The following is an 11,597-nucleotide window of genomic DNA, read 5'->3' as shown; positions in this document are numbered from 1 at the left end:
GGACGCCGAGCGCGAGGAGAGGTCCAGACAGGTCGGGGGCGGGGCTGCGCTCCGGAGAGAGGAGGGGAGGGGCGTGGCCTCGGCGCTCGTGGGCGGGGCATGGGCGGGGCCCCGCCGGCCTTGCCCCCGCGTCCTGCCCAGAGGAGAGCGTCTGCATTGTCCGCTCGCGACGCCTGCGAGTGCGTAGTCCGCGCGGCCGGATCGTGGCGTGGACGCCGGATGTTCTCCCAGAGGGAAGTCTCGTCCTGCCGGTCGTCTCGGGCGTTTTGGCCGAGGTGAGTGTCCGCGCTGTCGGGGGGCCGCTTCCCGGGACCGGGGTCTCCGCGGGCTTCCACCCCCGCGTGCCCAAGCTTCCCCCTGCACTGGCGAGGCCTGGGGCGCAGGTGTGCGCAGGCCCGTCACTGCCCCCAGCCGCTGCCCTCCGCCCTGGACTCGGCCCGCGCTGACCCCACGCGCGGACGGCAAGGGGCCGCCTGGGGTCGGCGAGCGGGCGGCGCGGAGACCAGGCCTGGGCCCTCGGGGTTCCGGCTCGGCCTTTGCCCCGGGTGCCAGGACCCGAAACTCAGCTTCTCCAACCTTAGTCCCTGAGAATCTCAGCCAGAAAATCCAAGAAGTGGGACATGTATGTGGTGTGTGCTTCCTGCGCCGATGTTTATGGTTCTAGGGGGATGGAGGGAACACGAGAGGAGCGATCGAGGAGGCTGGAACGAAATAGAGTGCATAAAAGGTGTCAGCGCGTTTGGTGTGGCCTGATGTACGTAGTTTAGCAGCCGCACGCTTCTGTTTTCCTGTCGGCCTGATAAGGGCACCCTCTCCACGGAAGGAGAAGGCTCTCCCTGCTGTGGCGCAAGGTCAGTGGGGAAGTGCTGGGCAAGTGGCCTGCTTCTTGAGCCTCAGTTTCTCATTCTGTACAACTAGGAGAATTGGACCCCACGAGGAGTCAGAACTCCAAGGCCTCCAGCGGCCTGGCAGGTGACGTGACTAGGTACACTGGACCAGGCAGCGCGATAAGGGGATGCCTCCCCTGCTGTCAGCACTGAAATGAAAGCTTTTCTTCCTAAACCAGACTGTCTTTGGGCCCTGACCCCGGGGAATTCAGGACCAGGTGCTCCCTGAGTCTGCAGCCCATCACTCTCTGGACATGCTCCGGGGGCTTCTGCTAGGCTCAGGATAAAGTCCTCACCCCTGCACTACTGACCCACCCAGCCCTTGGACGGAATCTCCCACCACCCAGCTCTGTTGTAACCACATGTCCACCGTGTAGGCTCTCTGAGCACCCCAGGCCAGTCCCAACACTGCCTCACGCTTGCTGTTCCCCTGCCTCAGCCTGCCCACAGCTGCATGCTCAGCTGCCCACCGTGTCTCCCCACCTCCCTCAGCATTTGTTTCCTCTTCTAGGTCGTTGGCATCACTGAGCGTGACCGTGCCTGAGAGCTCAGGGCCCCCTGCACACCCTCTTCTCGGCAGGATTCAGAGAGAAAATACCCATCTTCCTGGGACATGGCAGGTGACTATTAGCTATGGGGGAGTTAAACTTTGTTAAAAGAAAAATTTATTAGAAATTGAATACTTTGTTATAAAAACTCCAGACAACACTGGTGTATAAAACTTGTTTATAATGTGGACTGCTACCTGGAATTATCTTGTTTTGTATTTTCTTACTTGTTTTATTGTTCATTTCAGCCCCACCAAAATAGAATGCTTACCTTGTCTTTGCTTTGCCTCCAGCCTCTGGGATGACCCCTTGGGACATCATAGCCGCTCAGTCAATAGATATGGAGTGACTGAGCCCCAAGAGTGACCATGGTTAGAAATACCGCATGACTCATGCATCCCATTGTGACATCTTTTTGTTCAACACCATAGCATGAAAATCCTTGCATTTCATAACATAAAAATTCACGTTATTTTACGCATATGTTGTACATTAGGGTTTCTCACCTGCGGCGCTGCTGGCATCAGCGCTCTGTCGGGGGCCTGTCCCCAGCTGCGTTCCGCAGCAGCCTTGCTCTCTGTCTTCCACGACCCAGCAGCGCCTCCCTCCAGATGCCACAGCCAAGAAATGTCTCCAGATGTTGTGAAACACTCCCTGGGAGGTAGCACTCCCTGGCTGAGAACCATCAGTGTGGATATTTCATTTGTATCCTGTTTCCCGTTAAGCCCCCAAGTTCCTTTATAACAAATGAGTCTGAGAAGTTAAAACTGTTAATCATTAATTTCACTCGTGCAGTTCAGCCTTTACACTCTGCTGAGTGCCCCAAAGCTCTTTGCTTCAAACTAACATTTATATTTTCTCCTTAAGGGCCTAAACAGAATAATATGGATCAAGAGTTTAAATATCTTAGTCTTAAGAGGTTCCCACAGAAAATTTAAACACATCCCCACAGCTGCCTTCTAGAAGGAACTGGTACGTGACCTTGGAGAATGTCCTGAAGGAGGACAGTGCGGCTGCAGCTGCTGCTGCTGCTAAGTCGCTTCAGTCGTGTCCGACTCTGTGCGACCCCACAGACGGCAGCCCACCAGGCTCCGCCGTCCCTGGGGTTCTCCAGGCAAGAACACTGGAGTGGGTTGCCATTTCCTTCTCCAATGCGTGAAAGTGAAGTCACTCAGTTGTGTCTGACTCTTTGTGACCCCGTGGACTGCAGCCTCCTAGGCTCTTCTGTCCATGGGATTTTCCAGGCAAGAGTACTGGAGGGGGGTGCCATTGCCTTCTCTGTGCAGCTTAAGAGATTGTTGGTATGAATGACACCATCAGGCAGTGGATGGAGCCTCTGTTGTTAGGCTGTCCACTGAAGCCGGGCTTAATATAGGCCCTGCCTTCCCATGGGACTCAGGATCTGATTTTTTTTTTTTTTTTAAATACCTTATGTGTCAGTTTTCAGCGGAGACGAAGGAAGCAGAGCTGTGTGTCAGCGACTGGCCTGCCAACAAGGGGTTAGCACAAAAGATTAGTCACAGTGGTTTCTTATTCTGAGCTTAGGCAATGTGGCTAAAGCGTCTCCTGGTGGATAACCAGAGTAGATTGGGCTTTGAAAGAATGCAGTCATGTCATTCTTGGGGAGTCGTAACTGGACTCCTGTGTTAGTAAACTCAAGTAGTAAACTCAAGTAAACTCAAGTGAGCTGATACAACCAGGTTCCTAAAATGCTCCTTGTTTTACAGCCGTCTCCCGTAAAAAGCGTTGGTCTTCCATACTTAGCTTCAACCATTGTGTGCGCCCTCTTGTCAGCTTGGTCCTTGTGGAGCTTTGACAGAGAGGAATTATTCTTCAAGACAAATGGTTTCTTGTCTGGGTTTAGGTAAGAAAGTGCTCATCGTCTACGCACACCAAGAGCCCAGGTCTTTGAACGGGTCCCTGAAGGACGTGGCGGTGGCTGAACTGAGCCAGCAGGGCTGCAGCGTCATCGTTTCGGACCTCTATGCCATGAACTTTGAGCCCAGGGCCACAGGGAAGGATATCACTGGTGAGTCATAAATGCTCTGGGTTTTTTTTTTTTTTAACTTTCTTGGGGAATCTCCACACTGTTCCGCACGGTGGCTTCACTTTACGCCAGCCGCACGAGGGTCCGCCGTCCTCCACGTCCTCACCAGCGCTGGGTGTGTCTTGTCTTGCTGACGGCCATTCTGACCGGCAAGAGGTGGTATCTCGCCGTGGTTTTGCTTTGTGTCCCTGATAATCAGTGATGTTGAGCGTCTTTTCACATGCCTGTTGGCCATCTGTGTTTTCCTCAGAAAGATACCTGTTCAAATCCTCTGCCCGTTTTTAAATCAGATTGTTAGGAGATTTTTGCCTTCTTTGAATTATTTTTTTAATTAAAAAAGTTTGTAAACAAAACTCATCATTGGACGTGATGTACAATTCTCATGTGGAAAAGGTCTGCAGTGCGTGGCTTTTCCTGCACGCCCAGCCAGCCAGCTTCTCTGCTCCCACAGGAACCAGGGTCTCCCACCGCCTCTGCATCTTTCTGGGGCGAGTTTGTGCTGTCTCTGGGTGTGCCTAAAGCAATTCACAGTATAACGGCTTTTCTCTCCGCTTTTTAAAAATGGGAACATGCGTTCCCACGAGTTGTTTTGCGTGTTGCTCTCTCTTTCTGCCTCAGAACCCCCGTTGTCTGGAAGCACCGCGGTTTCCGTAGTGCGCACTCAGGCCGTGTCGGCTGCTTCTCTCTTTGGCTGTGATAGCAGGACTGCGGCAAGAACGGTGGCCGGCGCTTTCCTGCGTGTGCGAGTAGACGGAGCTGCTGGGCAGGGGGAATGTGTGTCTCGAATGTTCATAGACAATATCAAACTGCTTTCCGTGAGTGCTGTACCAGCTCACTCTCCAGCCCACAGTGCTCGCAAGTGCTCCTTTCCTTGTTTTACCGAGTTTTTGATAACTGCCAATCAGACAGGTGGAAAATGGTCTCTGGTATAGGGTTTGAAATATGAATTGTAAATACATTTATACCTAATTTTTGTTTTGGCTTTGCTGTGGTGGCTTCTCTTTTAATTTAGACCTGTGCATTTTGTGTTATATAAACTCGAAGCTTATTTTTTTTAAGGTGCTATAGTATTTGGCAGGTTCCACTTTTTAAAGTTAAATACTTTCTCTACTCAGAATTTCTCTCAATGTGTGATGTGAGGTGTGGATTCAGTTTTTCCCAAGTATGTACTCATCCCCATTTATTACATTATCTAGCTGTTTGCCTTGACTTAAAAGCCGCCCTTGTTGTGACGTGAATTCCCATGTTTTGGCGTCTTCTGCCTTTGTGCGCTGGTTTGTTTTCCTGTGCATGACTCAGCACCATATGACTTTCATTATTTTGGCAAATCATTTACTATCTCATAGAGTTAGGTCACCTTCATTTGTCTTACTTTTTTTTACAGCTACTTTGACTTTTCCATAAAGATTTTTTGAATTATCTTTCCAGATTGTTGACTGAAAAAATAAAAAGCACACCATGCCAGCTGTGCTGTGCTTAGTCACTCAGTCATGTCCGACTCTTTGTGACCCCGTGGACTGTACCCCACCAGGCTCCTCTGTCCATGGAGTTCGCCAAGCAAGAAGACTGGAGTGGGTTGCCATGCCCTCCTCCAGGGGGCGCCCCCAACCCAGGGATCAAACCCAGGCCTCCCGCATTGTGGGCAGACTCTTCATTGTCTGAACCACCAGGAAAGACAGCTGTGAGTTAAGTTTTGTGTGGGGTAAAGTGAGGACTATGGCCTGGGAGATGGCCTCTCGGCTATCTCTGAAACTGCTCCAGAGAGGTGGAGGGAAGGTCAGGATGTGTGGGATTTGGTGAAGAGGGGTCATGCAGTCATCAGGCGCTCATTTTGGCAGAAGATTGCTGCTAGCCATGAGGAGCAGATGCCACCGTTAATGATTTTAGTGCTTTAAAGACATGAGGACTTACAAGAATTGGGCTCAGAAAATCTTCTGAAAACACCTATTTGAAGGCATGTTTTTCTACTTTTTCCCGGAGCACAGAGCGCCTCATTCCTGATCTCCACCCTGAACTCCTTCCAGGGGGGTGTTGGAGATCAATGGCTACAGCAGCTTGTGACTTAATCCCTATAGAGCAGATGGCAAGCTCCAGCCTTTAGTTGGCAATATTCTAAAGGTAACGGATTGTTTACAGCGGAACTTCAGTGCCACTTCTTTCTGTTCCAGCAACAGGCGTGGTTCCTCATGTGATCACGTTCTTTTACAACCCTCCAGGTGTATTTATGAGTTCTCTTCACGCAGATCTTGCATAAATCTTACTTACTGGGTTTTGTTCCTCTACATGAAGAGGACTGATCTGTGCATGTCTGTGTGCGTGCGTGCATGTGGCTGCTACGACTTTCTCACTGTTTGTAGTTTTAAGCCAATTCTCTGGGTCTTTCCTGATACACAGTCAAACCATCTGCAAGTAATAATTTCACCCGTGCCTTTCCAGTAATTCCCAGTAAATTAAATACCTTTAGGTCCCTCCTGTTTGCAATTGTGTTAACAAGACTCCAGATTTAGCATTTAGTACTGGTGGTAATGGTTGTGTCCTTGCCTCTCCTTGTCTTCCTTCCCTTTTAATAAACCAAACAGCTCTTTTCACTGAAAAGCAACAGAGCAGGGGCTGGGGAGGCACAGAGTATTGTGTGCTGGGGCCACTGGCGTTTCAGGGAATCAGGTAAGACACGGGCTCTGCAGAAACAGCATTTTAAGTGTGGTAAACAGTGGGCAGAGGGTGAACACTAGCAGCCCCTTCACACACCCTCCTTGTCCCGCGGCCCCAAGGTCAAGCAGGCAGAACTCTTTGGTGTGGCTCATTGTAGATCTTACTCCAGATGTTAACAAAGCGCACATTCCTGTAGAGCTTAGGAGCTCTGTAGATACAGGTACAAACAGGGATTTACTCCTTCAGAGGAGCTTTCAGGAGTCTTATTAACGACCGTGTCACTTCAGGGTACATGTTATAACTTACCAGTTCCCGTGTTGATTTAGCTTTGTCTCCATCTTTGGTTTCAATCTGTGAGTCAATATGTCTGCATGACTCTGGATTTCCTGCCTTACTAAAAAGTGCATCCACACCCACACATATAAAACATCCCCGTTTCCCCGACGCTTGCACACCTCTGCTCTGCTCTCACCTTTAAACTCTACCTGGAGTACATGTGGCCCACATACGTGTTATCTGTTTACCACTCTCAGCAGCACACAGAGGCCGCGGTGGGCTCCACACCTGGGGGTGGCAGCCTGCCTGAGACACAGGCTCTCCTCCTTGGGGGCTCTGGTCAGCACACAACCTCACGCACAGAAGGGTCCCAGCCAAGCTTTTGAGTGAAGGTGAGGCCCGGGGAGTCTGGGCCCTGGGATGCTCTCGGCCGTGGTGCCCAAAGGTGGGGCCGGCTCTACTCAGGCCACCCTGAAGGCCTGTGTGCTGGGGGGCCACCCTGAGCCCCCCACTCCTCTCTGGTCGCTTGGGAATTACCTGGCCCCTCGTGTTGTTATGAAAGGTAGAAACAGCCTGTTACGATGAGGTTAGAGCCCAGTGAGGTACGAGGAGACCCTCAACCACCAGTTAACAGGGGGCAGTGCTTAGGCGAGTCGTGCTGCTGGACAGGAACCCACCGAGGCCTCGTCTTTCCGTTTAACTGTGGGGGTCCTGCCTCAGGGCCCAGCCCTGCTGCTGCCTGAGCCCACCCCTGCAACCAGGCCTGCTCCAGAATTGCTGAGGCCACAGCTTTTTCAGAGCTGAATCGAGAAAATGGCTGTTTCCTGCATAAACCATGGGCCCCCTCTGCAACCCATGTGCACGCAGAGCTGAGCCCCCGTGGCCGAGCTGCAGCCCTGCAGCCAGGCCACCCGCGGCCCCCGGCCTCCCGCCCTGGCCCGGCAGCTCCCCGAGGCCTGCCTCTGGCCAGCGCTGCGGTCCCCTGTGTATCACGCACTGGAGCCCCCTCCCCTCCGGTCCTCCACACCGCCTGCAGAACTCCTGCTCCATCGTCAAATCCCCGTGACGCTTTGCTCACCTGCTGCCCACATGGGCGAGGCCCCCGCGTCTGGGCAGTGAGGTCCGTGTGCCATGGGGCTGCCCTGAGCTCACTGCCCTGTCGTGCTCCGTGTTAATCATGTGGTTATTTGTCCCTCCTGGACTCTGGCCCCTCGAAGGTGAGGACCCTAGCTGTTCCTCTGTGTCCACAGTCTGACCCCAGGGCCCACCCCCCGGTCAGGTCTCAGTGACCTTGCTGGGGGGCGTCCAGGCAGCAGTGTCACTGTGGGGCTGGCGGGCCGTGGATGTCCCGCTGAGTGGGAGCCTTTGTCCTGCTTCCCAGGCACCCTCTCCAACCCTGGCTTCTTCAACTATGGCGTGGAGGCCCACAAGGCCTACAAGAAGCAGTCTCTGAGCAGTGACATCATTGAGGAGCAGAAGAAGCTTCAGGAGGCCGACCTGGTGATATTCCAGGTTGGTTTTCCCTTTCGTTGCTGTACCGGCTCTGTGTGCAGACTCTGTCCAGAGACGCTGCTGGCCACGGTGTACGGCCCCCAGCGCGGGTTCCCTTCCCCCTCTGGGAACGGGTTGTTGCCTGTGTTCGTATCTTTTCCCTGACACTGTCATTGGACGCGGTGTTGGGGCTTCTGTGGGGACCACAGTGGCTCCAGGGAGACCTCCCTGCTGCAGTGTGGAGTCAGGCTCAGCTCCTCAGAACCCCTGGGCCCAACTCCCAGATGCCACGTCTCACCCCAGGCGGAGAGGGGGCAGGCTCCTTCCCGCACCCTCCCCCTGGCCCCGTGGTTGGGGTCATGGTTCTGCTGCCCCAGAGCGGGCTCAGTCAGGGGCCCGCAGTCGCGACGTCAGGGGGACCCAGAGCCACCTGCGGCAGCCACCAAAACACTGTCAGCCCTGCCCGCCCAGCCTGCCGCCGCCGCCACCCTACACACCTCAGAGCAGGGGGAAGAGCTGCCCACGCGTGTGGCCCCAGGGGGCACCCGCCTGCCCAGGCTGGAGAGGGGGCAGCACCCCCGAAGCCCCAGGCAGACGGACACCCCAGCACCCCCTCCTGCTCCCCCACAGTTCCCGCTGTACTGGTTCAGCGTGCCCGCCGTGCTGAAGGGCTGGATGGACAGGGTGCTCTGTCAGGGCTTTGCCTTCGACTTCCCCGGCTCCTACGATGACGGCTTCCTCAAGGTATGACCCCTACCCACCGGGATGAGGGACCCTTGTCCATCAGAGAAGGACGGGGCATCTCAGCAAGTCACCTCTGGTTTGCCTTTGTTAACCAAACTCCCACGGAGCACCATCTGTGTGCAGGGCTTACACGGGTGAGAAAGCACGGCTCCTGGGGTCACAGCCCTTTCCTCCAGCAAAGGGTGCAGGGTGTCCACGTCCGGCGGCGTGCTCAGCCAGGGGTCTGGGGCACCTGCCCTGCAGCGTGGACTCGTGCCTGGCCATGCACCTGTTCGCCTCTCAGCACCTGGACCCACCTTGAAAGCAGGATAACCCTAGTGGATGGTGGACCCAGCCGCTGCACAGGATGTGGTAGCTGTGGATTTCCTGTGCAAGCAGATGATGTTCAAGTTCCAAAAGCCTCAGAAAACAAGTGTGCACAAACAGAGCGCTGAGACGTGAGAGGTGTCTCAGGCCGTGAAGAGACTCAGCCCTTTGCTGACCAGCCCCAGGAGCCTGGCCCTGCTGGCCGCAGGCGTCATGCACCCTCCCAGCCAACCCCTGCACCCACACCCCCGAAGCCCACTCCCCCAGCATCAGGCCTGTTAGCGCTGTCCATCCAGCCCACTCCCTCTGGCTGCCCCTCCCCTGCCCTGTCAGATGTCGCTGTCGCCTGCCGCTGGGCCGGACAGAGATGGGAGTGTGTGTCCGTCCATTAGGGAAGGTGGGGCGGGGGAGCTGGCCTCGGTTTCCCTCCAGTCACTATAGATGACCCTCCCTGGGGTCCACACCCAATCCCGTGCTGTCCTCCACAGGGTAAGCTGGCCATCCTGTCCTTAACCACAGGCGGCACGGCCAGCATGTTCTCCAAGACTGGGGTGAACGGAGACTTCCGGTACTTCCTGTGGCCCCTCCAGGTATGCGCCCCCCACACACAGCTCTCCTAGCTCCTCCCGGGTGAGAGGGGGGCCTGAAGGCCAGGCCATGCTGACTCCCCTGGAAACAGGATATCATAACCTCTTAGCCTTTTGGATGTTTTACTTGGCAGCCCTGAAAAGGTTGCCTGATGGAGAAAACTCTGTGATCATGAGAACCTTTGATGCTATTTGGCCAGAGGCCAAGCCGAGCCCGGTTGGCCGGTATCCGCTCTGGGTAAACAGGAGCCCTGAGGTGGCTCCGTGTGTCATGAGCTTCAATTCTTCCTGCTTTAAAACTCTTCACATTTGTTTCAGTTTGCAAAAGTACATATGGGAACAAAGAGACTGTGAAAAAGAGAAATTCAGTTCTCTTAATGCCTTTGAAAACAATCACTTTCAATGATTTAATGTATTTCCTTACAGCCCATGTATATTCTTTTTAAAAAACATTTATCCACGTATTTATTTGGCTGAGCCAGGTCTCCACCAGGGCATGCAGACTCCTCAGCTGTGGCATGCTCACCCTCAGCTGCAGCACATGGGATCCAGGCGCCTGCACGGGGAGCATGGAGTGCCGGCCACTGGGCTGGCTGGACCAGGGAGGGCCCTGTGTTCTTACACATGTCCATTTGATGACTCAGCCTATCATATTTCTTTCTTTTCTTACATGAACAGTGCACCGCAAGTACTGCTTCACATTTCTTGTTGTTACACCTAACACGTGTCTTGAGCAGCCTTCCGTGGTGGCACATTTAGCTGGAATAGCCTCATTCAGGGCTCCCTGGTGGCTCAGTTGGTAAACAATCCACCTGCAATGCCGGAGACCCTAGTTTGATTCCTGGGTCGGGAAGATCCCCTGGATAAGGAATAGGCTACCCTATTCTACCCTACAGTATTCTGGCCTGTATAGTCCATGGGGTTGCACAGTCCGGCATGACTGAGCAACTTTCCCTTTCATGAGTTGCCATAATTTACCTAAGCAATCAAAACAATAAAACTTAGTGTGCGACTCAGCAGCAGAGATTAGACAGCTGTGTCGGAGCCACCCAGCACTCGCTGCCTCCCAGGAGCGGCCAGGCCCTGAGGCTGCAGGGCAGCGCCCGCATTCTCGGCTCCCTGGTGGTGGGAGGTTCTCTGAGCTCCCTGGAGGCCAGCTGTGCACGTTCTCCCGGTGACTGAGCGGCGGGCGGCTTCTCACCGCGCTCCCCTGTTTGCGCTGTAGCACGGCACACTGCACTTCTGCGGATTTAAAGTCCTTGCCCCTCAGATCAGTTTTGGTCCTGAAATGGCGTCCGAAGAAGAAAGAAAGAGGATGGTGGCCTCCTGGGCGCAGAGGCTGAAGACCCTCTGGGAGGAGGAGCCCATCCAGTGCTCGCCCCCGTGGTACTTTGGGCAGTGACGGAGGCCACGCCACACTGCGGGGGCCACACGGGAGCTGTGACGCGTGTAATGCCACTCAGGCGCATGTAATAAAGGATGTCACGACAGCCAGGGTGTGACTGTGTCTCCAGGGTCCTGCGGGCTGGCTCCCACCCCCCGCTGGCTGTCCCAGATTCTCTGCTGAGGGGTGGCAGGTCCTTCTCCCAGGCTCGCTTTTTGTTTCTAATACCTTTCCTTCTCCTTTATTCAGCCTTCGCAGGTAGTGTTTGTCTGTAGTTTTGGCACGAAACTGGATTTGTTAGATATTTGTTTTATTCTGCAACTGACTTGAATTTCTGTTTTTCAGAGGAAAATGTAATCTGTTCACAGCTTGTGTCATAGTGCTCTGTTTAAACTTCTTGTGCATTTTTCTTTTTATATCATGAGTGTTAAGTTTTAATTGAGCACTACCCAGCATCTCTTTACAATTCCTGAGGGCCGGTTACTAAGTGAGGGCACCGGCCTTAGTGAGAAGGCGTCTGTCAGTGTGCACGAGTCCCGGGAATGGGACTGGCCGTGGCCCCGAGGTGCGGGCACATGTAGCCAGAGTGTCTCCCCGCCCCCCGCCCCTCCTCTTCATGGTCGTCATCACCGCCCAGGACAGGGCCCTTCTCCTCAGCAGCCCCACCACCACCCC

The 11,597-nt window shown here is 54.3% G+C and overlaps 1 protein-coding gene across 3 annotated transcripts; it reads left to right on the top strand.

Annotated features, from left to right (window-relative positions):
- The first annotated feature begins 125 nt into the window (after positions 1-125).
- On the top strand, positions 126-11,028 carry NQO2 (N-ribosyldihydronicotinamide:quinone dehydrogenase 2). Of its 3 annotated transcripts, XM_070778479.1 has the most exons (8): positions 147-275; positions 665-851; positions 1,399-1,507; positions 3,300-3,464; positions 7,792-7,922; positions 8,532-8,645; positions 9,440-9,541; positions 10,764-11,028. In XM_070778479.1, the coding sequence occupies exons 3-8, from the start codon at positions 1,501-1,503 to the stop codon at positions 10,938-10,940; spliced, it is 696 nt and encodes a 231-aa protein (XP_070634580.1). In that variant the 5' UTR covers positions 147-275; positions 665-851; positions 1,399-1,500; the 3' UTR covers positions 10,941-11,028. The 3 variants fall into 3 exon arrangements, with proteins under 3 accessions (XP_070634581.1, XP_070634579.1, XP_070634580.1); XM_070778480.1 differs by lacking the exon at positions 665-851 and having other exon boundaries at positions 126-275; positions 10,809-11,028; XM_070778478.1 differs by lacking the exon at positions 665-851 and having other exon boundaries at positions 128-275.
- Positions 11,029-11,597: the final 569 nt, after the last annotated feature.

This window comes from Bos indicus, chromosome 23 (genome assembly GCF_029378745.1).
Source record: "Bos indicus isolate NIAB-ARS_2022 breed Sahiwal x Tharparkar chromosome 23, NIAB-ARS_B.indTharparkar_mat_pri_1.0, whole genome shotgun sequence".
Classification (NCBI taxonomy): domain Eukaryota; kingdom Metazoa; phylum Chordata; class Mammalia; order Artiodactyla; family Bovidae; genus Bos; species Bos indicus.
The sequence above is the reverse complement of the archived record's forward strand: the minus strand, read 5'-3'. Positions and strand labels throughout refer to the sequence as shown.